The sequence below is a fragment of the Passer domesticus genome, chromosome 27, assembly GCF_036417665.1.
Source record: "Passer domesticus isolate bPasDom1 chromosome 27, bPasDom1.hap1, whole genome shotgun sequence".
Classification (NCBI taxonomy): domain Eukaryota; kingdom Metazoa; phylum Chordata; class Aves; order Passeriformes; family Passeridae; genus Passer; species Passer domesticus.
Genome location: NC_087500.1, coordinates 5,408,931 through 5,435,559, shown reverse-complemented (window position 1 = coordinate 5,435,559; position 26,629 = coordinate 5,408,931). Strand labels below are relative to the sequence as shown.

The following is a 26,629-nucleotide window of genomic DNA, read 5'->3' as shown; positions in this document are numbered from 1 at the left end:
TGCACCAGAATGTCAGTGTGTGTGCTTGGTTTCACAGGAGCTGCCAGATCTAACCACAAATATTTAAGGTGGTCAGGCAGGAATGGGCTCCTTAAACCCTGCAGTCCAGGATTTTGTGTTAGAGGAGTGCACAGAGTTTTTAAACTAATAAAACTTGTGGCACCTGAGAACAGCTCTGCTTTTGAAAGCATTGAGTGTAGAATGGGAGCCTTTATGAGGGACTGAGAGCCACATGGTGTTTGTGTGGTGCCAGAGCACTGTGATTTCATGTATGGGTTTCTTAGGAATATGTAGAAAATGTTATTGTGGGCTGCTTTTTAACAAGGACAATTATTTCCAACCAGCTGAATGTTGTAGGTCTGGGAGTAAAATAACTCTTCATGGGAAGGGGCTGAGGGAGCCAGGTAACACAAGGGTTATTTCAAACAAAAGCTGCATCTCTGGAAAAGATACCCAGAGCTGATGAGGCTGTGTGGATGGATGGCTGGGAAATTAAGTCTTCTCTCCAAAGCCCAGCTTCATCACAGAGCCATAGAATCCCAGGATGGTTTGGGTTGGAAGGGACCTTAAAGACCCAGTGCCATGGCAGGGACACCTCCCACTGTCCCAGGCTGCTCCAAGCCCATCCAGCCTGGCCTTGGGCACTGCCAGGGATCCAGGAGCAGCCACAGCTTCTGTCTGTGGCCCCTGCAAAAAGCCCCTCTCCCTCCCTTTCCCCACAAACTCTCTGGGGTTATTCAGGGTCTCACTGAGTTGCCTCTATGAGCAAGAACAGGTCTTGAGTTTCCATGGTCCACTCAGTAACTTGGAAGTCCAAACAGTCCCTTGATCATTTGTAGTGTGCTGATATAGCAAAAAAAAAAAAAAAAAAAAAAATAGGAGGAAGATAAATATAAAAAACCTGGAAGTTTTTTCATTGGAATAGATTTTTTTTTTCTGGAAGTTAACTAGCAGAAATTGCATTGGAAAGAACACTAATCTTCCAACTGAGGACAAAAAGTATAACCAGATATTTTAATAGTTCATGTGTGAAGAGGATCTTGGATTGTTTAGCCTGGAGAAGAGTAGGCTCAGGGGAGACCTTGTTGTATCCTGTTATTTCTGCCTCGTGACGAGTTTGTTAATTGGTGCTCACAATCCAGCTCTTTGTGGCAGTATCTCATCTGTGCCAGAGCAGGTGGTATTTTTTAAGCCAAGGTGCACAGGGCATTTGTATCCTGTTATGTGAAAGGCATTTATTCAAAAAAGGATTCTTTTCTGCCCAGGGACAAAGGGATTCTATTTGAAATCTCCAACTGAATATTGCATTTTGACAAACTGTATGGAAATGGGCCAGAGATCAATAATTCCTTATTGAAATAATACATATAAATTTGAATTTGAAAGCTTCACTACTTGATGTGGATGAAAGGAGACCATTCAAATGTGGTTTTAATGGTTCAGCTGTGTGGTTTGGTGGCATTACCCGGTGTGTCTCTGAAGTGAGGCATGGCTGTCTTTCCTCCCAGGATTATCCCGTTTGTCCGTCCCGTGCGCTACGAAGACGTGCAGCAGAAAGTGAAAACAGCCTTTGGGCAGCCCCTGGACCTGCACTACATGAACAACGAGGTACTGAGCTCTCAGTGCCCTCTGCATGGCACCTCCTTTCCCCAGCACAAATTCCCTTCCCTGCAATTTAATTTCAGGTCTTTCTTTAATACAAACCATTGTTGAATCCCTGATCCAAAGGCAAGTGTGCTGATCCTGATAAAGCATCTCACTGATGTGTGTGTTCTACAAACACCAGCATCTTGTTCCCTTGTTCTGGTGTTGCTTAGGACACTCTCTTTCTACATGAAACCCAATTTTCACTTGTTCATTCGTTCTGGATTCATAAGTATTCTAAGACCATTTTCTCATCAGAGAATCAGGGGCTGACAAGCCTCTGTTCTCTGCAAACAGCAAACCCTGGTAGCAATTCATACTTTTGTGGGTGATGCTTTAGAGGAATTTGCATTAGGGTCAGCCATTTCTCTGACTTGGGAGGAAAACCTCATTAAAAAGGACAGTAAGACAGCATTGGAATGAAAATTTGTGGAATAACTGAGCAATCAGAATCCTGATTTACAGTCTGTATTTTTGTTTAAATACCCATTGTATTTAAACAACCCATTGTAGAAGTAGACACTTTTTTTCTCTCTTTTCTAATAATTTTCTTCCTTGCTCTTTATTTTGCAGCTCTCTATTCCTTTGAAAAACCAAGATGACCTGGACAAAGCTGTGGATCTTTTGGACCGGAGCTCCAATGTGAAAAGCCTGAGGATTCTGTTGCTGTCCCAGGACAGAAACCATGTAGGTAACAACTTCTGGGACTGCAGCAAAACCAGGGCTTTACCCTTAAGACTCTAAAGCATGATGGCAGCATTAACTGAGTGTGGCAGGGATTATAAAATCACTCTTGCCAGGCACAAATGCATGTGATTATCCTCTTTGTATTGGCTCAGCTATAGGTGTCTTTTTGTGATGGGTTTTTTTCCCTGACTTCATCAGCTGTTTAGGGGTTAAAACATTTCAGCTTTTTCAGCTTTATGTGAAGGCCACTTTATATCAAATACCCAGTGACTGTAGGCAGAGAACAACTTGATGAGTTTGGTCTGCAGAGAAATTTTATTAGCTTTGATTAATAGCACAGTGTTAAAAATGCACAGAATTATTTTGCCTTTAGAGTACAGGCTGTCCTTAAAGAAAAGCCTTTATCACTTTTCTCCCTGGGTGAGAAGTCTGGGGACACCTTCCAGTGATTTTTCAGCTCTGTAGCCCTAATGCATTGAGTCCAGCCTGACTCCTTGGAAACTGAGTTGCCTTTGCTAACAGTGGTGTATTCAGACCCAAGATGAATTGCCTTGTCTCTTGGTTCACTCTCCTCTACCACAGGTGGCTGTGGTGGCAGTGAGTGTCAATGTAGTTTGCTTTTTCAGCAGACAAGATCATAATATGAGAAATAAATTTTTAAGTCAAGCTCCCCAAGGTGCCCATTTTGGACAATGAATGAACTGCAAGCAAAGAAGGCAAAAGGAGTCAGAATTTTCCCTTATTCCTGATCTGTGACTGGAAAACATAGTTCACTCAACCAATATCTTTTTTTTTTTTTCATTCAGAATTAAGGTCATGCAGCTTTTCAAACCAAAGACCTCAATAGCTTAGTTATTTGATTTGCAAATTACCAGATTCTCCTGAAGAGTGTGACACAAAAAGCTGCTCTGTTGGTTGTCAATCTGGAATGTTCATCCCCATTCAAGTTCTGCAGGCTGAGAGCTCAACTCTTGAAATAATCACACCTGTAATTCTTGGCACTGTCATGATAACTTAAACGTACTTCTTGCTATTTTTTATTTAATAATCCATGGTAATGGAAATACAAACAACTTCAGGAGTGTTACCAGCCCTTTCCCAAATCTCTGGGAAGGTGTAGGAGGAGATGATGCTGTTCCTTGTGCCCTTTCCCTGAGCAATTGTTGCTGCCTGTTCTGTAGACAACACTTGGCAAGGAGGTCTTTGGTCTGACCTGGTGGAGTCAGAGTAAGTTCTGTGTTGTCAGGAAACATCCTGTGAAAGGTGGCCTCAACCTTTGGTGCAGCACAGTCAGACAATCCTCTTTCCAAGCCTCTGTTCATGGCAGTGCCTTCAGGCTGCAACCAGATGTCACATGTTGCCATCTCACTTTGCACAAGCAGTAAACACTTGGTACATCTCCCCCTGCTCCAGTGTCCACTGCTGATGGCCTTTTATTAGCTGTTTTTTCCTTTTTTACTCAAAGCAGAAACAAACAGCCTTCACTAAGTGCCACTGCTTCCCCCCTCTCCTCCAACTTCCTCTGCTGCTCCGAGCTGCCTGACAGGAGAGCCCTCCATGGGATAAAGCCCACAAGGTGGAGGAGGTTTCTTGGCTGCATGATCTCATCCCACTGAGGGAGGGGGAAGCATGATTTTTCCTGAAGTACAGGATGCAGATTTTCTTTCGGTGGTGCTCTTCTTTTTCTGGGGATGGAAAGGTGACTTGGGCACAAATATGTACAGAAAGCAAATGATGTTTACAGCAGTAGCTGGGTCCCTTGTACCAGGAGCCTGTGTGTGAGCAGCACTCAGATTAATTTTCTTATGCTTCTTTCTGAAACTCATTTCTTGTCTCAGGCTGTTCACCTCTGTGTTTTTTGTGATTAGAAATTAGTGGGGAGAACTGGTGGAGTTGGAACACCCTCCATCAGCAGGGTCACTCTGTGCCCTTTATCCAGCTCCCATGGAGCTGCCCATGGTGGAGTTTATGTGACTTAAATCAGCTCTTTACTTACTCTTTTCAAATGTATCTACTCATTAAATGTGCAACCATCCAGTACTTTCATACTGAATTAAAGTATTGGAATTGTTGCACCTTCTTTGCCTGTCACGTTCAAATAATTTTCAGAAGTCAGAATTTATTTCCTTGAGGTGTCTTTGGTTTTGTTTTTTTCAAATGAGATAAATACTGTAACTCAAGAAGAGGGGAATATTACACCTTCTTATAAAGCTAGGTGTGTTGGGTCAAGGTTAAAATTGAAAGTGTTGCAGATATTGAGTCCCTGCTTTAACACAGGATCTCAGTGGCTTGGAGGAGGTTTCATGGGTCTCATTCCTCTTCCTGCTTTGAATGAGATGAGGGCTCTGTGGAAAAATTTTCTTTAATTAGATAATATCTATGTAAGTTCAGGGGAAGGATGGATAAATTCATCTTGGCATCTCCAGACTGTTGGCGCTATTAAACTCTCCAGAATTTATTTTTACTTAGTCTGAGTTATGAATTTACTTTTTAAAGGCTGTGGGGAGTCAGGTTGCTTCTGAAACAGTGCAAGATTCAGAATTTATCTCTGCTGGCCAAGGTGGCTGATGGAAATTGTAGGTGCTTGTGTGTTCTGGTCTCAGGGGGTGACAGGAGCCCCTCGTGTTTCACAGCTAGTGTCAGACACTGAGACCTGCAAATCATGCTCTTGAGTTGAGCTGCACTTGTTCTAGTTCTCTGTTTTACACCCTAATTGTAAACCTGGCTCTTTTGCTGTCATTTTTTGTGTTTTCTGAATTAATAAGATTTCAGGCTCTAGAATTGTTGCTCAACATTTTCTTGGTACTAAGCATAATATTTTTTAAAACTGTGGCCAGACTACTTGAGCTCCTTCATCTCACTTTATTTTGTTTTCTTCTTTCCATTTTGCCCAGCAGACCAGTTCTTCACCCCATTCTGGACTGCCCAAGCAAGTCAGGATTAAAACTTCCCAATCTGTGGGGGATGTGAGCACACCCTATCAGCAGCCAGAACCCAGAAGCAGGCATCTGTCTGTCAGTGAGTATTTTTGCCACTTCTGCATGCTTTTGTTTGTTGAAATGTAGCTTTTGGGCACTGGTGTTTATGGCAGAGCATTTAGGAGAGCCATGAGAAATTGAAAGGTTATTCTGGGACAAGGCAGTTCATTTTCAAAAGCTCTTAATATGTTTACAGTAGAATGTTTCAAAGTTCCTTGCTTAGTTGTGGAACAGCTGAGGAGCTGCTAAAGGGGATGTCCTAAAGCCAGAGCCATTGTGGTTAGAAATTTGGAAAGCTGATGTGAGTCTATTAAGCTTTTTATTTAGATTGGCAATTTCAGTTCATGTAACCTAGATTTGATTTTTTTTATGTGGGGCTTTGGAATCTGTCCTGACTCCTGTAATCAAGCATTTTGCTAGGAATTGCTATTGCATAGCCAGCTAGTGTCCTACATTCTCAGTTACCTCAACTTTCACTTCTAAAATTATCAGCACAAGACAAAACCAGAGGTGCACAAAAGATAATCAGAAAAATCAGAGTAATATGTACCTTTGTCTCATTTCTTTGGGTTTCTGTTAGCCCAGTGAACTCCTCTTTGTGGGAAAGGTTCATGTAAGACTTCTGTAGTTTTTACGACTTCCATCTCTGGCAGATTTGTCTGATTTCTCCCAATTTCTGTGTTACAACCTTCTCTAACCATGCTGCACAATTCAGATCTGTTCTTGAACCATTCTCAAAGCTGTTAACCTTTATATGAGAAACTAAAACGTGTAAAACACCTTCAAGGATTTATGGGCCCAGAAAAGTCTGTGGTTGAGGATTTGACTCCCTGGTGTGAAGCTCAATGAGCAGTGAAGGTGCAGGAGGAAGGAGAGAGTGTGAAGGCCAGAGCCTGAAATGCTGCTCTCCATATTTCTGCTTCACAAAGGAGAGAAGGTGAATTTTGCTGGAAACAGAAGCAGAGGATGACTCTGTTTGTTACAACAGCTATTTTGGGGCTTGCCAGAGCTAATGCCTGAGGACAAGTGATGCAAGTCACACAGGGCAGTACCAGGAGCTGGGAATGTCAGAGTTGTTTTGTTTGCAAGTTCTTCACTGTAGCAAAGGAGTGCTTCAGTTTCATTAACTCTGTGAACTTGAGGCAGAATTTTTATATTATTTTAGATCAATATTTACAGTGCAAAGTATCAAATAATAAATCAGCTTAAACCACAACAGTCTCCATACTGGGGGGTCAAACCAGAGCTGGATCCTCACTGTTCTGAGCAGAGGTAACTGGGAGAGTGAGCTCAGAGGGAAGCACTTGTGAGCTGGAGCAGTAATTCTGAGTGGGACTTGTCTAACAAACCTGCTTGTATCCTGTGGAGAGTTTGCTGATCCCCTTCTGTGCAATTTGCTGTTATGAAGCAGCAAACAAACAAAGTACTGAAAGCTTGTGAAGTACGTGACTGAAATGGGGACAAAAAGACTTTTACTGTCCTTCCTAGTTTGAAGTTAATATGCATAAAAGGAACAACATTCCTTGGTCCTGAGAAGTGGTATCCATGCATGTCTGAACACCACATTTTTTCTATAACAGATAAACTGAATGTCAAAATTATTTCATTTAAAATATATCTAAGTACATATTTTTTCTTTACTGAACATTCTGAGGTATCCAGATAATAGTGCCAAAGCCAACAGAGTGTAGCAAGTGTCTGTCATGGCTAAACTGTATAGTGATTTCTATATCCCAGTTACACACTCTTTCCTCTTATCCCAGCTTATGGATGCTGTGTGAATAGCTTGTCATTCATCAGTCAAGAAAACGTTGGTTTTATTTTCTGAATGTGTCATGGTACCAGACTATGAAGAGTTCCAGTTGTGTCACAGGCCTGCTGGTAATTTAGCAATAGCTCGGCCTTGCCTCAATTTCTTCTTCCTTCTCTTTCCTCTCCTGGTTTGGAAGAGGAATGTGCCCTGTTTGCTGGTGTTTCAGGCACAGAGACTCTCCAACTCATACCATTTCATGCAGTTAGAGTCCATAGCAGTGTTCAACTAAAGCTTTTTTTTGCAAGCAGGAGAGGGACCTGTGTCATTCCTGAGCTCCAAACAGCCCGAGCCTGTTGTCACCAGCTCAGAGCTTTGGAAGTAAAGATAACTTTTTATTTAAAAGAAAAAAAAAAAAGTTACTAAGCATTCTGGCAGGGCTTGTGTTTTTTCCACTCACTTCCTTTGATATACATGGATTTAGTGCCGACTTCCTTTTCCTGCCCAGGGATGGGGCCTTTCCACAGCAGGGCTGGGCTGGTGCCAGCGGCCCTGGGCTCGCTCTGGCCCTGGATCTGTCGGAAGGAGTGAAAGTGCTCCCAGGGCAGGGGCAGCCCGCGCCCTCCCAAACTTATCCCACCCTCCAAAAGGCTCCAGAGGGCTCCTGAGCCCTGGGAGCTGCCTGGGACATCAGGTGGTAGCTCTGAGCAATGGATTGTGGACCTGGCAATCTTGGCTTTGTGATCTTGGGGGGTCTTCTGCGACCTTAATGACCCTGTGATTTTATTAATCCCTTTTTTTCATGTAGTGCACCCCCCTCTTGCACTCTAAGCCATGCCAGCATTGTTCATTTTCCCTCTGCAGCCCCCTGAAAGGTGTGTGCTCTGCTTTTCAGTCCACTGCTCCCAGCTCTTTGCCTTCGCTCTTTATTACAACTTCTACAGAAAATATTTTCCTTGGGAGAATACTTGCTGATCTTTACCCATCTTTCCTAGCACCTGAGTACACACAGTTAATTAAAGACAGTGTTGTGAGGGGCACAGCTTGAGGGCTGATCTCCACCTGCTGCCTCTGGCTTCGTGTGTGACCTGAGCAGATTGGCTGCACCACAGCACTTCTTGGAGCTCACAGTGGGAATTGGTGGCAGCTGCAGGTGGATAGGTCACTGCAAAAAGGGGTTTTTTTCCTTCCTCTATCTAAAGTTTCATCTTCTTTGAGATCTGCAAGGAAAAAATAAACCCTAAGAGTGAAGTATCTCTCAGTAGGTAGCACAAGAGAAGCTCTTTAGGTAGTGCCACTAACAGATGATTAAACTGGACTTATCAGAATTATCAGAATTATCAGAAGGTTGAGCAGAAGAGGTTAGAAATAGGTGACTGCTTTGTTGGGAGCTACAGCAATAATCATGCAGCATCTGAGACATCAGGTGCACATCAGACAGTTGGGTTTCCCTGGTCCCATGTCTGTGCAGACAGTAGGATTCACTCTGGAGTTACAGAGTATGGGATTATTGTATTTGTGTTGCCCCCAGACAAAGGAAGGAGTGATGAATCTGACTCCATGTTCTCAGAAGGCTCATTTATTATTTTATGATACTATAATATATTAAAGAATACTAAACTAAACTATACTAAATAATACAGAAAGGATACTTACAGAAAGCTAAAAAGATAATAATGAAAACTTGTGACTCTCTCCAGAGCTTCGACACAGCTTGGCACTGATTGGCCAAAGAGTGAAAATAATTCACACCAGAATCCAATGAAACAATCACCTGAGGGTAAACAACCTCCAAACACATTCCAAAGGAGCAAAACACAGGAGAAGCAAATGAGACAATTATTGTTTTCATTTTTCTCTGAGGCTTCTCCACTTCCCAGGAGTAAGATCCTGGGCGAAGGGATTTTTCAGAAAATGTGAATGTGACAGGGGCTGCAGGTTTGCTGTGGTGTGTAGGAGTGTGCCTCCTAATGACACAGTGGCAAAGCTAGCTTTTGTCCCCCAAAAAAGGAAAAAAGCCCAGGTGATCAGGTGAAAAGCCACCTCATAAGACCTCAGAGACTTCACCAAAAATTCAGGGTCATCTAATTGGATAGAAGCCAAAAAGTCCCGCCTGGCCCATCAGGTAGAAAAGAAGAGAACAAAAGAACTAAGCTGCTTTTGTGAGGTGTTTATACCAAGGGCAGATCTCTGTACCTAGCTCCAGTTTTTCTGTTTGTTATTTTGCCTTTTATTAAACCTTTTTTGCTTCTAACACTGCAGCAGAAGCCATCCTACTTATTATTTCCCTCCAAAGGTAATAGCTAGGCTATCCTTGGGTGTGCTAGGTTCCCTTTTGAGGGTTTATAAGACCTGGCCTGAGAAAAAGAAACCCAGCAGTGGTGCTGTGGGGGTGGCTGTGCGCTGCAGCAGTGTCCCAGCAGCAGTGGCAGTGCCACAGCAGCAGTGGCAGTGTCCCAGCAGCAGTGGCAGTGCCACAGCAGCAGTGTCAGTGCCACAGCAGCAGTGGCAGTGCCACAGCAGCAGTGTCAGTGCCACAGCAGCAGTGGCAGTGCCACAGCAGCAGTGGCAGTGCCACAGCAGCAGTGTCAGTGCCACAGCAGCACTGTCAGTGCCACAGCAGCAGTGGCAGTGCCACAGCAGTGTGTGTCCCTGTCACAGGCTCCCAGAGGGTGTCTGTGCGCTGCAGCAGTGCCACAGCAGCAGTGCCAGTGCCACAGCAGTGTGTGTCCCTGTCACAGGCTCCCAGAGGGTGTCTGTGTGCTGCAGCAGTGCCACAGCAGCAGTGCCAGTGCCACAGCAGTGTGTGTCCCTGTCACAGGCTCCCAGAGGGTGTCTGTGTGCTGCAACAGTGTCACAGCAGCAGTGGCAGTGCCGCAGCAGTGTGTGTCCCTGTCACAGGCTCCCAGAGCTGGCTGTGCTCTGCAGCAGTGTCCCAGCAGCAGTGGCAGTGCCACAGCAGCAGTGGCAGTGTCCCAGCAGCAGTGGCAGTGCCACAGCAGTGTGTGTCCCTGTCACAGGCTCCCAGAACACGGGCCGCAGCTCTCCCCCGCCCGGCTACGTCCCCGAGCGGCAGCAGCGCATCGCGCGCCAGGGCTCCTACACCAGCATCCACAGCGAGGGCGAGTTCATCCCCGAGACCAGCGAGCAGTGCGTGAGTACAGCCCTGCCAGCCCTGCCCAGGCTTCTGCCAGCATCCGGGCCCTCTTCTCCTCTCCCAAATATTCACTGGTTGTGGGTGCATCAGCAGCTTTCAGTGGTGAGGCGCGCGTTGTTCAGAAAGTTGTGGGTGCCCCACGCCTGGAAGTGTCCAAGGGCAACCTTAGAGCAACCTGATCTAGTGGAAGGTGTCCATGCCCATGGCAGGAAGTGGAATTGGATGACCCTTAAAGCCCTTTCCAACCCAAACCATTCTGGGTTTATAAAAGTGCTGCTTTGTGCATTTAAACAGCTTCAAATCGTAGCTGTTGTAAGTTCAAAGCCTTTGTTGGGCTGCCAGGAGCAGTTCCCTGTTCTGGGCATTGCCCCTCCACCTCTGACTGAGCAGTTTTGGTGCTGTCACACATGTGACAAGGTTTCCTATTACCAGGTTTGTGTGACCCTCTTGCTTTTGATACTCTGCTCTCCATTCAGAAAAGTGGGAAGTGAGGCCAAAGGGCGACTTGCAGGTGGAGGCAGCAGCAGCAGCAGAGACTGTTGCTGGAGCCAGTGGGGTTCAAAACGCAGCACAAGGCTGCTAAAGCTTGCATTTTTCACAGCAGAGTCCTTCAACAACTAAAGCAGTGCCTCAGATTTTATATGAACGTAATTTCTGTGGGAGATAAAGGAAAATTATACATTTAAATAGGCTTAGGCTCCCTTCTTCAGCTGGACATCTTGCAGGCAAGCAGTCGTGGGCTCTGCTCCTCTATCACATCTTCTCCTGGGCCCTGCACTGCACTCATGTTGCTGTGTGGTTTCTTCTGTGTTGCAGATGCTGGACCCTCTAAGCAGTGCTGAAAACTCGGTGTCAGGAAGCTGCCAGTCCTTGGACAGGTGAGCAGCCAGGTACAAATGTACAAACTGGTGAGAACGTGCGTGCTCAAGTGGAAATGCCAGTTGTACTCACTGTTTTCTATCTCATACATTTTCTTGTTGGGAAACAACTTACTTCCTACTTAATGTGCCACTGTATTTCTTAAAGAGCATTAACTATGTCTTAAGGCTGTGTTATTTTCTGGCACAACCACAGAGCAGCAAACTGGTATTTCAGTAGCTTTAAGTTATAAATACAAAGTTCTGAAGCCTGTGTGGAGCTGCCCTTCTGAGAACATCTGGCTGCAGGGTATTTTAATCTCTTTTAGACAAGACTCTGCTTGTTCATTTAGAAAATAAAACAACAAAAAAATACCCCAAACAACAGCAAAACTTACTCTGTTCTTTCTCCATTAGTCCTTCTTTTCGGAAGTCACGGATGTCAAGGGCACAGAGCTTTCCTGATAATAGACAGGAGTTCTCAGGTATGTTTGTTACAAAGGTTATTTCATCCAGACACTTTCTGCTCTTGGCTGGCCGCCCTCCCTGCTTGCTGGGATCGTATAAATAGAAGTGGGGACACAATGATGGAAAAGCTATGAACTTATTTATTGCCTCTTCCTAAAAACCTGCTGTTACAGGAAAATTCTTTCATTAGAAGCTAGGTTTTTTGAAGGAGCCTCACTTTTGTCTTTGCCTCTCCTGGCAGACCGTGAGAACCAGATCTACGACAAGGCGGGCAAGGGTGGCACCTACCCTCGGCGCTACAACGTCTCCATGCAGCACAAGGACTACAACGACGGTGAGTGGGTCTCAACCCTCCCCTTCCAGGCTGGGGAAAAAACGTGAGGCAATGGCAACCTCTGCACCAGGGTAACTCCTGTTTGCAGAGCCTGGAAGTGCCCTGGTTGTTGCAATTAATGCTGAGGTTGATGCTGCTGTGCATGATGCCACATTTTCATGGAAACCAATGGTGGTTGTTTGTAATTCTTTGTTTACTGTGTAATTCTTGTTTACTTTGTCCTTTCTGGTGTTATCCAGGCTGACTACATCCACTACATTGTGGATGTAGTTGTTAGACTTGGCCCTATATAAGCACTTTCCTACCACAGAGGTTCATTATACTTTGCTAATTTGCATTGCAGTCTTGCTTCTGGATGTTTTAAATATAGCAGGGACTTAAAGAATTCCATCTCTGCTCAATCAGATGGCTTTATGCAAAATAATCTCTCAAAATTTCATGAGGTGCAAGTTGGCATCATCTTTGTGTATGGTTTTTATTTGCAAGTCCAGGCACGTTATCTAGAAAGTCATTTTGTATGTAGTTGTTAACAAAACTCAGAGCTTGTGCTCAGAGCCTGTAAAGCAGATTTTTCCTTTGGAAGGTTGGTTTAGATCTCACAGCACTGAGGGCATTACAAAGTGTTCTCTGCCTTCTGCTTTGAGAATGATCCAGAGCTGTACTGAACTCAGGCAGCACCAGCCCTGAGCTGTTATATTTTTGCATCTCATCTCTTTGGCAGCAGATTCTGCTCCACGGGAACAGAACATGGGATTTCTCTCCCTGCTCAACCCCCAGCCATTACCTCCCATTAAAGACCTTCCTTTCCCCCCAGGACGGCGGACGTTTCCCCGGATACGACGTCACCAAGGGAATCTCTTCACCCTGGTGCCTTCCAGCCGTTCCTTGAGCACCAACGGGGAGAACCTGGGCCTGGCCCTGCAGTACCTGGACCCCCGGGGCCGCCTGCGCAGCGCCGACAGCGAGAACGCGCTGGGGGTGCAGGAGAGGAACATTGCCACCAAGTGTAGGCTGCCTGGGCTCCTGGGGAATGCCACCTGGGCTGGGAGGGCTCCAAGGAGAGCTCCAGACACAGAATTTGGCTTTAGCAAGCCATTCCAGCCACTGTGCTTTGAGACTTGTTTGTCACACGCACAAGACGTGTTTTTTCTGCTCAGATTTCTTCTGGGAGCTGGTCTTTCCTTTAGAAAGCATTGCAAATCCAGCTAAGAAGTAAAAATTTGCTTGAGCTAGATGATCTACAGGGTTCTTAAAGCAGGCAGACAAGCTTGTTTATTTTCTTGCTATGTTAACATTTTGAGTCAGGCTATTGGGTTATAGTTATTCTGTTAGTTGAGAGCTGTCTGTATTTCACTTGCTCCTTAGTAGAAGGATTTACTTCTGTATTAATGGCATCCTTGAGTTGTTTTGTTGGACAGCATTCTATTACAAAAATAAAAAATAAGTGGAACATAAGTCATTATTGATGAACTTTAGATATCCCATACAGTAATTTAAGGATTAAAATGAAGAGTAAGCTTGCAACAGAGTAAGGAACACACTAAAATACTGACTGGCAGTAAATCTGATTAAATTAGACATGTCAAAGCAAATCTCTCAGCTCTTCTGTATTTTCACACTGTTCAGATGGCTGGTTCTTGTCTGTGTTTTTAGAGTTTCTTGTTAGGTCCACCATGGTTGGATGCATTGAACTGCAGGAGTTTGGTAGTGTTGCTTTCAAAGCTGGAGCTAAAGCACTGGTCTTTGAGTAATTTGCTTTGGGATTAAGGGCAGTCTGGAAAATGGGCTCAGGTATTGATCTCTGGGTCAGGAGACTGCTGCTTATGAATGTGAGGGCTCCCAGTTCCCTGAGGATGGAACTTCCTGCTGGGGTGTTGGAGATGCTGCTTTACCTGGGTCTCATGGGTATTTTTATCAAATCTAACTGTTCAGCAGGTGAAAAAGATACCCACACTGTGCTAACACAGTCCCTTACTTTATCAATGTCTAGTAGGTATTTATGACTTCTAATCTTTATGGTTAGAGAGAGTCTTGCAGTAAAATCCTTCCCACAGAGGTTAACCCCAAACTAGCTTGGCAAAGAGACTCAGAATAATGTCCTTCAAGTTGTCCCAGAAGCTTAAGTCATTCCCAGCTGGCTGGGATTGATTTAGCAAGGCTAATCCATCTCTTCTTCATCTGATGCATGTGATAGCTACAGACCAAGGGTTGGAAGCTGCTCTTTAGTTGCTGCATCATCTCTTAAAGTAATGATTTGGTAGAATCCACCTGCTGGTGGAATGAAATTTCACCAACCCCATTGAACAACTGGTCTGTAAAACACATTTGCAAAACGTTTTGTGCTGTCATTTTAATGGGACATCAGTCAGCAGATCCTTGAGGTTGGATGGTTGGATTCTGATCAGAGCTCTGCCACTAACTCCTTACTCTGGGAGAGCAACTCATGTTTATTTAGCAACAGAACAGTCTCTGTATGATGGAGATTGATCCTTGAAAACCCACCTTTGTTTTCAAAGTGTGATGAGCAGAGAAATGATTGTTGTTCCCTTTCAGCTCCGAGTGCTCCGATCAACTGGCGCCGAGGAAAGCTGCTGGGCCAGGGCGCCTTTGGCCGCGTGTATCTGTGCTACGACGTGGACACAGGCAGAGAGCTCGCAGCCAAGCAGGTGCAGTTTGATCCAGAGAGCCCTGAAACAAGCAAGGTGATTCTCATCTCAGCTTCTAAAACACTCTGAGGCCCTGTGCAATGTCTCTCTCTGTCTGTCCTTGAAAGCTGGCGTCTTATTTAGTTCGTACTGAGGTTTCAAGTCATGCAGAGAAGAATAGGAGTCATTTAAAAATTGCTTTTCTGTGTTAGTAACTTCAGCTTGAAACTAAAATCCATTTTCTGGCTTCATTCTTGGCTCTCCTTTCTCAGCTTTTTGGGTTTTTGCCAGGTTACTTGAGGAATACTAGACTGCCCTGTGTTCCTGGTTAGACATGGATGTGAATGAAACTAAATCCAGCAGGAGTTGGGGTTGTTTTTTTTTTTATTTTTGGACAAAAAAAAGCTGCTTGCACATGCAAAACCCACTTCTGGGTTTATATGGTACACCCTGTATCAAGTGCATTAATTACCAGTTTTCACTTCTGAATTCTCTGTGTCCTTAAAAATAAATGGAGCTGTGGGATGTAAATTAATCAAGAACAGTGATGTGACAACACTGGAGACAGGCACCTTGAAATTAGGGGACAACACTCAACTTCCTGCACAGGGGATGCAGCTGGAATGGCTTTTGGGTTCTTTGCTAGTGTTTTAACAGTGCACCAGTTTCCCAATAGTGAAGAAATTCACTTTGAGCTAGAATAACTGATCCATGAAGATTTAATTATTCTGATTTTATATGGGATATTGGTGCCAAGATATGTCCTAAATTGGGAAGTTCTACTATGTCTGTGTTGTAAATCAGACAGTAACTCTGAGCCAAGGAGGAGCAGGCTGAAATATATTTTGAAGGCACTGAAACCCCAAACCTTATACTATTATTTGGTCTGATTAAGCAGCTTCCACTGGTTCCATGTGTGCCTACAACATCCAGGTTCTTGCTCTGAGGTTCTGCATCCTCTCCCAGAGTGAGAGAGCTGAACCTAATACCTTCCCATGGCAGAGCTGGAAAGGTAAAAATGGGACTAATTTGGGGAGAAAACATTGTTCCTTTTTCTGTGAATCCTCATGCTTCAGCCCCTTTGATGTTCCTCCTGTTCAATCCCAGGTTCAGCAAGAACCTGATACTTTTTCTGAGCAGCAGACATTTGTGATTCCATCTGAAATTGTTGGATAATGTCTTTGCCTTTGCACTGTGGTCCCCTGTTGTCTGTGGCAAGAGCAAAGCAAAGGATCAGTTTCATGTGCAGAGCTGCAGATTCTTTGAAGTAAATAGGAGAGGAAGTTGTTTGTAGGGGTTGATTCCAGTAAATCATCAGTGTGATCAGAACAGGACTGGGTGACAGAAACTTAACAACTCTCAGCACCTGTTGTTTTGCTCTCCAGTGGGTTGAAGTTCCAGTTCTGTAATTGTATTCAGAGCTGCTTCATAATTATACTCCCTGCCCAGGGCTTAGTGAGAGAAGTGAGGTTATACCTGTGTTGTGGGTGGAGAATCCTTTCAGCCACCCAGGATAAAAAAATGCAGATGGCAGAATCAAGGCAAGAAACAAAGTTTTTCTGGTACTAAATCCATGTATGATACAGCCTGTGTTCCATCAAAGCTTCCTCACCAATACTTACCTGCAGATAATGCAGTAAAAATGAACAGGAAGGCCTGGTAGTGTTTGGCTTTTCCAAGAAGCAGATAAAGTGATGTCATGGATTACACTTTGTGGTAGTGGTCTCATCCTGCCAGTGACATGACAAATTTATTATTTTTAATATTTATTATATATTTCCTGGGGCTGCAATCTTGTTTTCTCCTTCAACATCCATAGGAGGTGAGTGCTCTGGAGTGTGAAATTCAGCTGCTGAAGAACCTCCAGCATGACCGTATTGTGCAGTATTATGGCTGCTTAAGGGATCGAGCAGAGAAGACCTTGACCATCTTCATGGAGTACATGCCAGGGGTAAGAGCAGCACAGTCAGGGATCAGAAAGAGAGCTGGCTGGGTTTGTTAGCTGGTTTATTAGTTGTTGTGATCCCCCTAACTATGTCATCCACCTCAGACCCTCTTAGGGCTGTGCCTTCTCACTCTCGTAATGCCACCACTTTAATTTATTTATGCCCAAATAACCTCTTTGGTTTTTTCCTTAAGTGTCTTCTACTTGAAACACATTCTCTGTAACAGCCATTAAAGCCAGTTCTTTTCTTCAGTCTAAATTTGTTCTACCAAAATACCTCAAATGACTTGGGCCAACATGTAAATCCTGGTGAATTACCAGAATTGTGGTACAGCAAGGCTAAAACTGTGAAAAGCGAGGCTTTTGACCCAGATGAGTCTGCTGAACTATTTTATTGCTTGTCTTCACAACAAGTTGTACCAGTAGACAGAACCTCCTTAAGCTGTTTTTGCCTTGGAGCCTGTCCTTGCTGTTCTTGAAAAGGGCTCACAGAAAGGCTTTAGCCAGAGTTCATTGCGGGGCCAGCTGGGTCTATAACACCCAGGGCTTTTGGGAGTTGAATGGGCAAGAGTTGTGCTTTGTCACCTCTTTGCCAATTCTTCCTCTTTGCTCTTTGGCAGGGGTCAGTGAAAGACCAGCTGAAGGCCTACGGGGCCCTGACGGAGAACGTGACGCGGAAATACACGCGGCAGATCCTCGAGGGCGTCTCCTACCTGCACAGCAACATGATCGTGCACAGGGACATCAAGGGTGAGAGCAGGCCCAGGGCAGACAGCTCTCCCAGCACAAGGGCTCTCAGTTTGAGAGCAGAAAGGTTTCATGTGGGCATGTGCCAGATAATGGTGGCAGTGGGGTTCTTGATCTCATTGCGGTTTTGGTGTCTCAACCTCAGTTTGTGTCCACATAAAAGCTAAGCTCTAAAGTTTGCTTTTTCCCTGGTGCTTCGTGTTCAGGACCAAGTGGGAATTGACTTGTTTATTGTAGGAGTTCAAAGTGGTTTAATTAGCTACATCTGTTACCCAGCTGACCAGAAAGCAATGCTTGCGCTCACCAAAGCAGCATCCCAATAAAATCCTTCTCTGCACGGCTCTGTTCTCTCTCAGCCCTTGGCCTGGGGGCCCTTCTAGACTGGTTGAGCTGTTTACAGGCACTGTAACAATGCTGGTGCTGACTCAGCTCTCATTTCCCTCCCCCCTTCACTTCCTTGTGTTTTTCCCTGAAGTTTTTCCCATTTACAGCCATTAGCAATTGGCTTGTCTACAACCTGAATTAAAGAAATGATGTTTAGCAGGTCACCTGAGGCTTAATGGGGAAAGAGCCATACCATGAGCACGGGTATTTGGGCTTGGATCTCATTCTGTAGGCTGCAGATCCAACAGCTGGATCTCATGCAAACATCTGTCTTGGTTTTTTTTGCTTCTGTCCAGGTGCCAATATTCTCCGTGACTCCGCTGGGAATGTGAAGCTTGGGGACTTTGGGGCCAGCAAAAGGCTGCAGACAATCTGCATGTCGGGGACAGGGATCCGCTCCGTCACGGGCACCCCGTACTGGATGAGCCCCGAGGTGATCAGCGGCGAAGGCTACGGCAGGAAGGCAGACGTGTGGTGAGCCTTGCTGCCACTTTTTTATCAAAACGTGCTGATCACTGCACAGATAGCACCTTCTGTCACCTGAGCATCCAGGTTCACACCTGGTCTGCATGAAAAGTTTAAAGAAAATTGAAGGCACCGGTTTGAATTCAAGACACAATCTTCCGCAGGCTGTGCTTTGCAGTGTTAACACCCAACAGCTCATGTCACTTTTCAGGACCAGTTTTATCAAAACGTGCTGATCACTGCACAGATAGCACCTTCTGTCACCTGAGCATCCAGGTTCACACCTGGTCTGCATGAAAAGTTTAAAGAAAATTTAAGCCACTGGTTTAAATTCAAGACACAATCTTCCGCAGGCTGTGCTTTGCAGTGTTAACACCCAACAGCTCATTTTGTTTTTCAGGACCAGTTTTAGTTTTTCAGGACCAGTTTCCACTCATTCCTTGCTCAAATTGATAGTTGTTTTGTTGTTTTCTGGCTGGTGCAATGTTTTCATCCTTGCTCTCAGGCACTTGGTGGAATTCTTGGGGTGTCCTGTGCAGGGCCAGGAATTGGGGTGATGATCCTTGTGGGTCCCTTCCAACAGGAGACTCTGTGATTCTATGATATCCTTTAGAAGAGCAACTGAAGGTTGTCTAGGGAAAGCCCATTCATTTAGATATAAAATGAGAGTTATGCTTAAAATGTACTGGAAATTAATAGAATTCTAGCCTTAAGGAAAGATGCCCAAACCTGGAATAACAGAAAAGATCCAGGTCAGATCAGAGGTGATCTGCATGAATGGAAACTGTAGCTGTGCTATTATTGGCATAGCCAAGGAGCAGCCTTTATCAAAAGAGCAAAATGGTCCTGTGCCAAAATGTTAATTTTGAGTGCCTTAAAAAGGTGAGATTATAAAAGTAAACAACAGGGACAAAAGGTCTGGTTGTGCCTCCACAGTAAAGCAGGACCTGTTTCCTGGACAAGCAGAGAGTGGAAACACAGGAAACACAACTGGAATGTGTCTTGTGTGCAAAGAGTTAAGTCCTGCAGACTCTCCCTGCTGGGATGCTTGGGGAGAGAGTGGAGCACGTGCCCTTCCCCCTGGGTTGGTGCAGTTGTGGATTTCCTCTTGGTGCTGACATTGGTCCATTCCCATCACAGAGTCGCTGCCATTGGCCAGACTCCAGTTCCTACAATCCCAATCATTATTTTGGGGGGTCAGAATTTTCCAGTGCAGCTCTGGTCCCAGGGTGGATGTGTATGGCCCAGAGGCTCAGAAACGTAACAAATCCATCCACCTGGCTCTGTGCCACTGCTGCAGGCCCCTCTCCAGTTTTCTTTTTCCTAAATAGCAGAATATGTGAGCTATTTGTTATTGCTGGAGTGACTTGACATGAAAAACATTCCTGCTGTTTGCTGAATATCTTAAAGAAACCGGATCTGCTTAAACGGTATAAATCAGTCTAAACAATAATATATCCCTGCTTGCTTTTGAGCAAACCCCCAGCACTTCAGCACACATGGTTTGCATTTTCTGTACTCTCTTCTAGTAAGCCTGAAATGGCTGGAAAACTGTAAAATTTTCACGTTGGATTTTAAACTTTTGTCGACAAATCAGTTCTTGCATATTCACTGCATTTAATTCCTTTCCTCCTTGTCTTGGCAGTTGATGCAAGTCTGCCTCTCAGCATGCCTTTTCCTTGCATTTCACCTCAAAAGAAGGTTTAGTTTTAAGGTAGAGGAGGCAGTTTTGCCTTTTTAATGTAAAGATGTGATAAAACCACAAGACTGGATATTAAAAACTCACTAATGGCTTTTACTTAATCTGAAGCCTGGAGGAAGCAATTAATCCTTTTTGAATAAACCCCAATCAGTGCAGTGCTGCAGCAGCCACCTTCCCTGGGAAGGTGTTGGAGTCACATTGCCTCACAAAGGTGCCTCAGCCATGTCCCCAGAACATGTCCTTGCCCTGAAGTAGCCTGCAGAGCCCCATTAACTTTACAAGGAGTTTTTCCTTAAGGTAATGATGCATCTGTCCCACAGGGATTTAACTTACTGCCTTCCCAGTTTGGAGCTGTTACGACTTCAGTTACTTTCTGACTGATGCTTGGTTTCTTGTGGAGATATTATTAGGTTATTTTTTTCCCAACGTGGGCATTTTGAGGCTGTGACTGAAAAGGGATTTTGCTGAAATGGCTTTGTGGGGTCAACAAGCTCTGGTTCACTGAACCTTGAGTGTTAAAAAGTCTGTTTTCTACCTTGCAAGTCAGCAAGTTGGGCTTCTGAGCAGCTTGTTCTAGTGGAAGGTGTCCCTGCCCATGGCAGGGGGTTGGAACAGGATGGTTTGAAGGTCCCTTCAACCCAACCCATGCTGTGACTCTGTGATTCTCCAAGTGCCTTGGAGTTACAACAGGAGCAGCAGCACCTGGAGTACCACAGAGGTCCAAGGGTGCCTTCAGGGATGTCCCACTGGCACCTCTTGTCCCCTCATTACACAAATATTTCCTGAGAGGAGAATTTGAGCAAAGGGGAGGAGGATATGTGGCACTTTCCTGGCAGCAGGAAAAGCAGCTGTTGGCAGCTCTGGCTCTGAGAGGGGACACACACTCCCCCAGGAGCTGCTGGGGAGCTCTCCCTGAGCACTGGGCATTCCTGAATGAATTCTCACTTGGTTTTTTTGTCCTGTCTGCTTTGCAGGAGCCTGGGCTGCACCGTGGTGGAGATGCTGACAGAGAAGCCCCCCTGGGCAGAGTACGAAGCCATGGCAGCGATCTTCAAAATCGCCACGCAGCCCACCAACCCCCAGCTGCCCTCCCACATATCAGAACACTGCCGGGACTTCCTAAAGCAGATCTTTGTGGAAGCCAGGCACAGACCCTCTGCTGAAGAGCTGCTCAGACACCAGTTTGCACAGCTCCAGTACTGAATTACCTCCCTTGCTCGCAGCTCCTGCCGGGCTGTCCGTGCCCTGTCTTTGTCTAGTTGCAACTGCCCGTTGTGGTGCTGCATCTTCAAAATGCCAACTCAGCTAGGGCCCAGGCCTTTGGGAAGTTCTGCCAAGGAACCTGGGGTCTGCTCCTCGTGCCTGATTCCTTCGTGTGCTGGACTGATGTTCATCCTGTCCGAGCAGAGCTGCATTTTTGCCCCAAGTTCCCTGGATGTGACCTTGCAGCTGGCTGCGTGCTTTCTGCAGGCACAGGAGGGGAATCTGAGCAGTGGCATCACTGATTGAACACAGGAGAAATCTGAACCCAAGTGGGAGCTGGAGGAGCTTCACTCTGTCCAAAACAGAAACCTGCACCAGCCTCCAGAGCAGCTCTGCCTGTGGGAGTCCCTGGTTTTCCCCTCCTGGGGCTCCAGAGGTGTCTCCAGTACCTGAATCCAGCACAAAGCCATGTCATGGAGCATGTGCTCACTAGAGGATGGTATTTTTTCTTCTTGAGTATTCAGCATCTGAAGGTGTTCAGAAGATATTGATTCAAAAGTCTGTGAATAGTGTTATTTTGTACTGAAGCCGTGGATTTGGGGCTGGGGGAGAGGGAGGGCTTTCCAGCTGAATGTCAGGATAATCAGACAAGTTTCAGCAGAGTGCAATCACTCCAGGGCCTGAGGGAAGGGCTCTCCCAATAATGCTGGAAAATCTGGAGCCAGGTTTGATCTGTCCCAGCATTAGTTTGTGTCACACCAAAAAAATCTGTGCTCTTGCTTCCTCTCTCTGGGGCTGCTGGGTCCAAACAAAACCCCTCTGGAAGGGAATTCAGTGGAATTCAGCTTCCTCCTGCATCTGTCTCTTTGGCTGGTAACTTTTTACCATCCTTTTAACCAAAGATAGTCCAGCTGGTGCCCAGGAAATTACTTCAGAGTTTCTTTGAGCTCATGGCCTAATGGAAAATTGAGGGTTTCTTGGGGAGAATTTCCTGGACACTTGTGCACAGGAAGCTGGAACCAAGCTCAACCCTTTGCTGTGTGTTGTTTGAATTACAGTGATCATTTCAGAGTTCCATAAAAATGTTATGGCCTAACTTTTGTAGGAGTCAAGTCAAACAGGGAACCTCAGACAGCATTGAAAATGGTAGCAAATATCTAAAATTACCTGGAGATCCCCATGCAGGTACCAGCAAAGCATCTCCAAGTGATTGTGCACTTGGAGGATTGCACAAGTCAGAGGACTGAGGTCCTGATGGCCTCAAATCCTCTGTGCTGATTTGGGCACTAATAATCTTCATTTCACTCATGAAAGACCAGCAGTTTTAGCAGTTTTTAAGTGCTGGGGATTCATGGAGTGGTTATAAGTTATCTCTGAGAAATGAAACTAAGAAAAGCAAATGTTAATTAACTAAAATATTGCTTTATAGGGCAACACTGAAGGTGTTCTGCTCTTGTGGTGGAAACCATATTAAGGTTCCACACACCTCCACTCTTCTCCCCCAGAAAAAATTGAAAATTGTTTCATAATGCAGTAAAATTAAGTTTTTAAGTGAATACTAATAGCAGGATAAGGCAAGTTTTAATGAAACCAAGCTCCTTCAACACGTGAAAAATACTGTGTTGAATTAAAAGAGGGGAAAAAAGGACCCTAAAAGCCCCAACCAACCAAAAGTCCCGAAAAGCTTTAACGATTTGAAATGTTTTTTCTGTGCCAAACCCAGAGCAAAGTGTAGCCAATAAGAACTGGTGTTGGTTTCCTCTCCAGGCTCCCTGCACTACTCCAAGGATGCACTGTCCCACTTGTGGGCACCTAGGGGATCCCTTTTGTGAAAGCCCTTGTTCCATAATTTATTTAATTATAGTCAGAGCACTTCAGCTGATCTTTTCCCAGCCAGGAACTTGACTCCAGATTGTCCAGACCCTTGGCCTGACTTTTGGGCTGCACTTCAGCGTTGCCACGAGGGGAGGTGAGGCTGTGATGCTCCTGCTCAGTCTAGGGAGCTTTTCCACACTCTGCTGGGAGTGTGGGACCATCCCTGCAGTCTGCATGACAAAAGCAGAGGTTCAGCACCGCTGGGAGCCCAGCTCTTCAAGCCTTGCATCCTAAATATACCAAAGATTGGAGTCTTCATCACCTGCAGGAATCAGGAGCACGGTGACGTCTGCGGGGGTTTCCCTCTATCCTTGGCTTGTCCTCACCAAATCCACACCTTCTCCCATGGGTTTTTTCTCTTGCTGTCCCACGTGCTGTGATCTGGGAGAGAACATGGCTTGAGGAAAGGGCGGAACTTCTGTCAAAGCAACTCAACCCTCAGGAGCTGCTGTGGCTTTTACCTCACCCGCGTCACGGGAGGCGCTTCCAGAGCAGAGCAGGAGCAGCCAGGACTGATGGCTCAGAGCTGTCCCCAGAGCTGCCAGCCCTTCCCCGGGCTGGATTTGCATCCTTTTTGGCAAGCCCTGCATTCCAGCCCGGGATGGGAGCAGCAGCACCCGCTGTACAGTGACAGAGAACACGGGGCCAGCTCGGACTGGCGCGTTCGGCACAGGAACAAGCCAAAGCATTACCTGTATGTTTGGAGATGCACTTTTATGAATGTAGTTTATATCGCTCTTTTTTAGCTCTTTTTACATCATGTAAACGGTGATGCCTCATAAATTTGTTTTGGTTTTTTTTTAATTTATATCGTAAAAGATCATATTTGGTGATTTTTATATATATCGACTGTTATGGGGTGGGGGGGAGGTGGGGAAATAAATCTGACGCCTTTATGAATTTAAAAAGGAAAAAAAGCAGCTGGTTTTGCAGAGAATTTGCTGATGGTTTATAATGAGAAGAGCCAAGCCAAAATGCCTCTTTGTTTCCTCACTGCCCTCTTGATTATGGAAAAGGAAGATCTGGATTCCTGAGTCCACTGCTCTGATGAATAACTCGGGGCTGACATTGATACCAGGGGCTTTTAACAGCCCTGGCAGCAAGAGAGTTTCTAGTGGACAGAAATGTAATTATACCTCAGAATTGAATTATATCTGGCCTCTTTATCCTGACAGACTAGGAAAAAACTGGGAATAAACTCATTTAGGGAAGAGTGGAGGAGGAGAGCCAGGCTGACAATAAGCTATTGTGTCAGTTCCAAATGTCATGTTGGATTTCCTGCTGTTCCTTCCAGGGAGGGATATGCAGGGAATATTGAGAATTGGGGTCCCTGATGGAAGGTGCTGCAGAAATAGAGAATATTCTGTTTGACAAAGAATTTCTTATCAGAGTCCCAATGTCCTGAAACGGTTAAAACTAATCAGAAAAATGTCCAAGATTCCCATTGGAGAGGAACCTGGGGGAATGTGGCTGTCCCTGAGGCAGCTGGGAAACAAAGCAGTGACATTTTGGGCTTGGTGTGACGATTCTGTGCATTCCAGGTTATTTGCTGGTTCTCCAGAAAATCCCATCTTTGCCCATTCTGTGGCAGTTAGGTTGCATCAGTTTGGATGGGGTTTGGGGTGGTTTTTTTTGCCTAATTTGGAATAATATTCCAAAGGACTGGAAGCTGCTCCAAAGAGTTCCCATTGGCACCAGTTACCAACATGGACTGACCAGGAGGGAAAAGGCAGATGTGCCAGGAGCAGTTCAAAAAGGAAGAAAAGGATTTTTTATCACCATAAGTGATGCAAAGCAGGGAGAAGGGGCTGTAACCTGGATTGTGCAGAAGACCTTGACCCAGTAGTCTCTATTTACCGACCGGGGGCTTGCAGTGCAAAGCCAGGCCAATGTATCATTTTATTTACAATAAAATTATCATTTATATGAAAGCCTGGTTTGGTGACTGTCCTTTTAAAAAGCAAGAATTTGGAGAAGGAAAGCCTCTGTGTTTCAGACAAGTGGAAGATACCATGAGGTCCTTTCCAGAAATGGAGCTTGCCAGCTGAAGTGATGGAAGAATCTGGATGGTCTTGCCTTGGCTGTAACAGTGATTTGGGGACAATGAGCTTTGCTGTCCCTCAGCAGGGCAGGAGAATGGGTAACCACATCTCCAAATACTTCTTGATTTTGATTTCTTTTCAGCTTGCTGTGTTAGGAACAAACCAAAACAGCGCTGCTATAAAATTCATCTGTTCTCCTTGCTGAAAGGCTGATTTTTTTCCTGTTCATGCAGCTTCTCTTTGGTGTCACTGTCACCTGATCAGTGTCTGGCTGCCACTCTGTCCCTTGAGGAGCTGGCCTTGCCAGTCACCTTTTCCTGGGGTGTAGCTGCTGTCAGTGACACACTGGGATATTTGTCAGTGTGAAATGTGAACAGGTCAGAAGGGGGGAACCAGCTGATGCAGAACCCCATGAACCCAGCACAGGTGTGACTCCTGGGCTGTGCCAGCACAGATGAGACCCATCAAGTGCAGATATCTCAGAACAGAAATGTCTCCTGGAACCAGAGCAAAGCTCCTGGCACCCCCTGGGTGTCAGAGCCCCCAGCTCCTGCCTTTGCCCAAGGAGGGCCCTGGGAGCTCTCTGGCACCTTCACCTTTCTGCTCCTTTCCCCTCAGTGTGCTCAGTTTGATGCAATTCACATCTTGGCCTTGTCTGATGGTCAGTTTTCTCCTGGACTCCCCTTCTGGTCACTCCCCTCAAAAGAAAGTAGCTCCATAGTAATTCTGCTTTCCAGGAATACAGAGTGTGTATTCCTACTTTCCAGAAATACAAAGTGTGTGTTCTTAACTGGGATTTCCCCACAGACACAGAATATCCTGAGCTGCAAGGGACCCACAGGCCACATCCTGTCCAGTTCTTTGCCTTGCACAGGACACTGCAGGAATTCCACCTGCTCTCCTGCCCTCCCTGTCCCCTGAAGGAATTCATCAGCCAAGTGCAGCTCTGGGCAACATCCTCAGGGGGCTGCAGGCAGAACTGATCTCCCAGCTCCTGCTTCTCTTGCCAGATGCTGCAGGGTTCTCTGTCACCTTCTGTCCCCAGAGCTCTTGGCTTGCCCACCTGGAGGTCTGAGGTCAGAGCTCACCAGGGGCTGCAGCTCCAACCTCTGCTCTCATCACCAGGGACAGGACTCAGGGTGGAGAATGGCTTTAGATAAAATCTCAAATTTCAACTCGGAGGAGGGAAGGAAAGATCATTATTTCTCTGGTTTCATGTTCTCTTTCTAACTGAAAACCCAGTCTAAAAAGCCTGGGGGTTCCATGCTTTCCTACCCCCCTGAAATCATCCTGCAGGGTTCAAATGCTGCTGGGCAGCAGCCTGGGAGCTGAGGGAATGGGAAGTGAGGCCAGCCAGAGGCAGGAAGTGGAACCGAGGGCTCTGCTTTCATTTTCTGAGCCTTCTGAAGAAGGAAGGGGCCGGGGAAGGGGCCCCAAGCCTGCAGCATCACAGCTCCTCAGCAGGGCTGCTCAGGGGTGGCTTTTTTGGGGTGTAAATCCCAAAATCCCCCTGAGAGCCTTGCCAGGGTCTGTGTGCACAGTCCCTGTGCTGGCTGTGTGTCCCCAGGCCATGCCTGCCCAGGAGCCCTTTGAAAAAGGTTCAGTGAAAATAAGAATTAACTTGTCCAGCCTCAGGCTCCTGTGGTCACCCAGCCAGTGCTGTCCCCAAAATCAGATGTCACTGTGACCTGGGTCACTGTGGAGCTGCTGCCTGGCTGTGGGTGCACCCCCTGAGCCCCAGAAGGG

General features: G+C 45.8%; 1 protein-coding gene across 2 annotated transcripts in view; it reads left to right on the top strand.

Moving 5' to 3' along the window:
- Window positions 1-24,772, top strand: part of MAP3K3 (mitogen-activated protein kinase kinase kinase 3) — a 36,810-nt gene extending 12,038 nt beyond the window's left edge. The window contains exons 5-17 of one of the 2 annotated variants that reach the window (XM_064399845.1): window positions 1,509-1,608; window positions 2,218-2,331; window positions 5,226-5,349; window positions 10,080-10,213; window positions 11,033-11,094; window positions 11,491-11,558; window positions 11,783-11,875; window positions 12,690-12,881; window positions 14,429-14,577; window positions 16,340-16,471; window positions 17,086-17,215; window positions 17,893-18,070; window positions 20,738-24,772. In XM_064399845.1, coding sequence (XP_064255915.1) covers window positions 1,509-1,608; window positions 2,218-2,331; window positions 5,226-5,349; window positions 10,080-10,213; window positions 11,033-11,094; window positions 11,491-11,558; window positions 11,783-11,875; window positions 12,690-12,881; window positions 14,429-14,577; window positions 16,340-16,471; window positions 17,086-17,215; window positions 17,893-18,070; window positions 20,738-20,966 — 1,705 coding nt within the window. In that variant the 3' untranslated portion in view covers window positions 20,967-24,772. The remainder of the gene's footprint in view (window positions 1-1,508; window positions 1,609-2,217; window positions 2,332-5,225; window positions 5,350-10,079; window positions 10,214-11,032; window positions 11,095-11,490; window positions 11,559-11,782; window positions 11,876-12,689; window positions 12,882-14,428; window positions 14,578-16,339; window positions 16,472-17,085; window positions 17,216-17,892; window positions 18,071-20,737) is intronic. The other variant, XM_064399846.1, reaches the window with a different exon arrangement.
- Window positions 24,773-26,629: the final 1,857 nt, after the last annotated feature.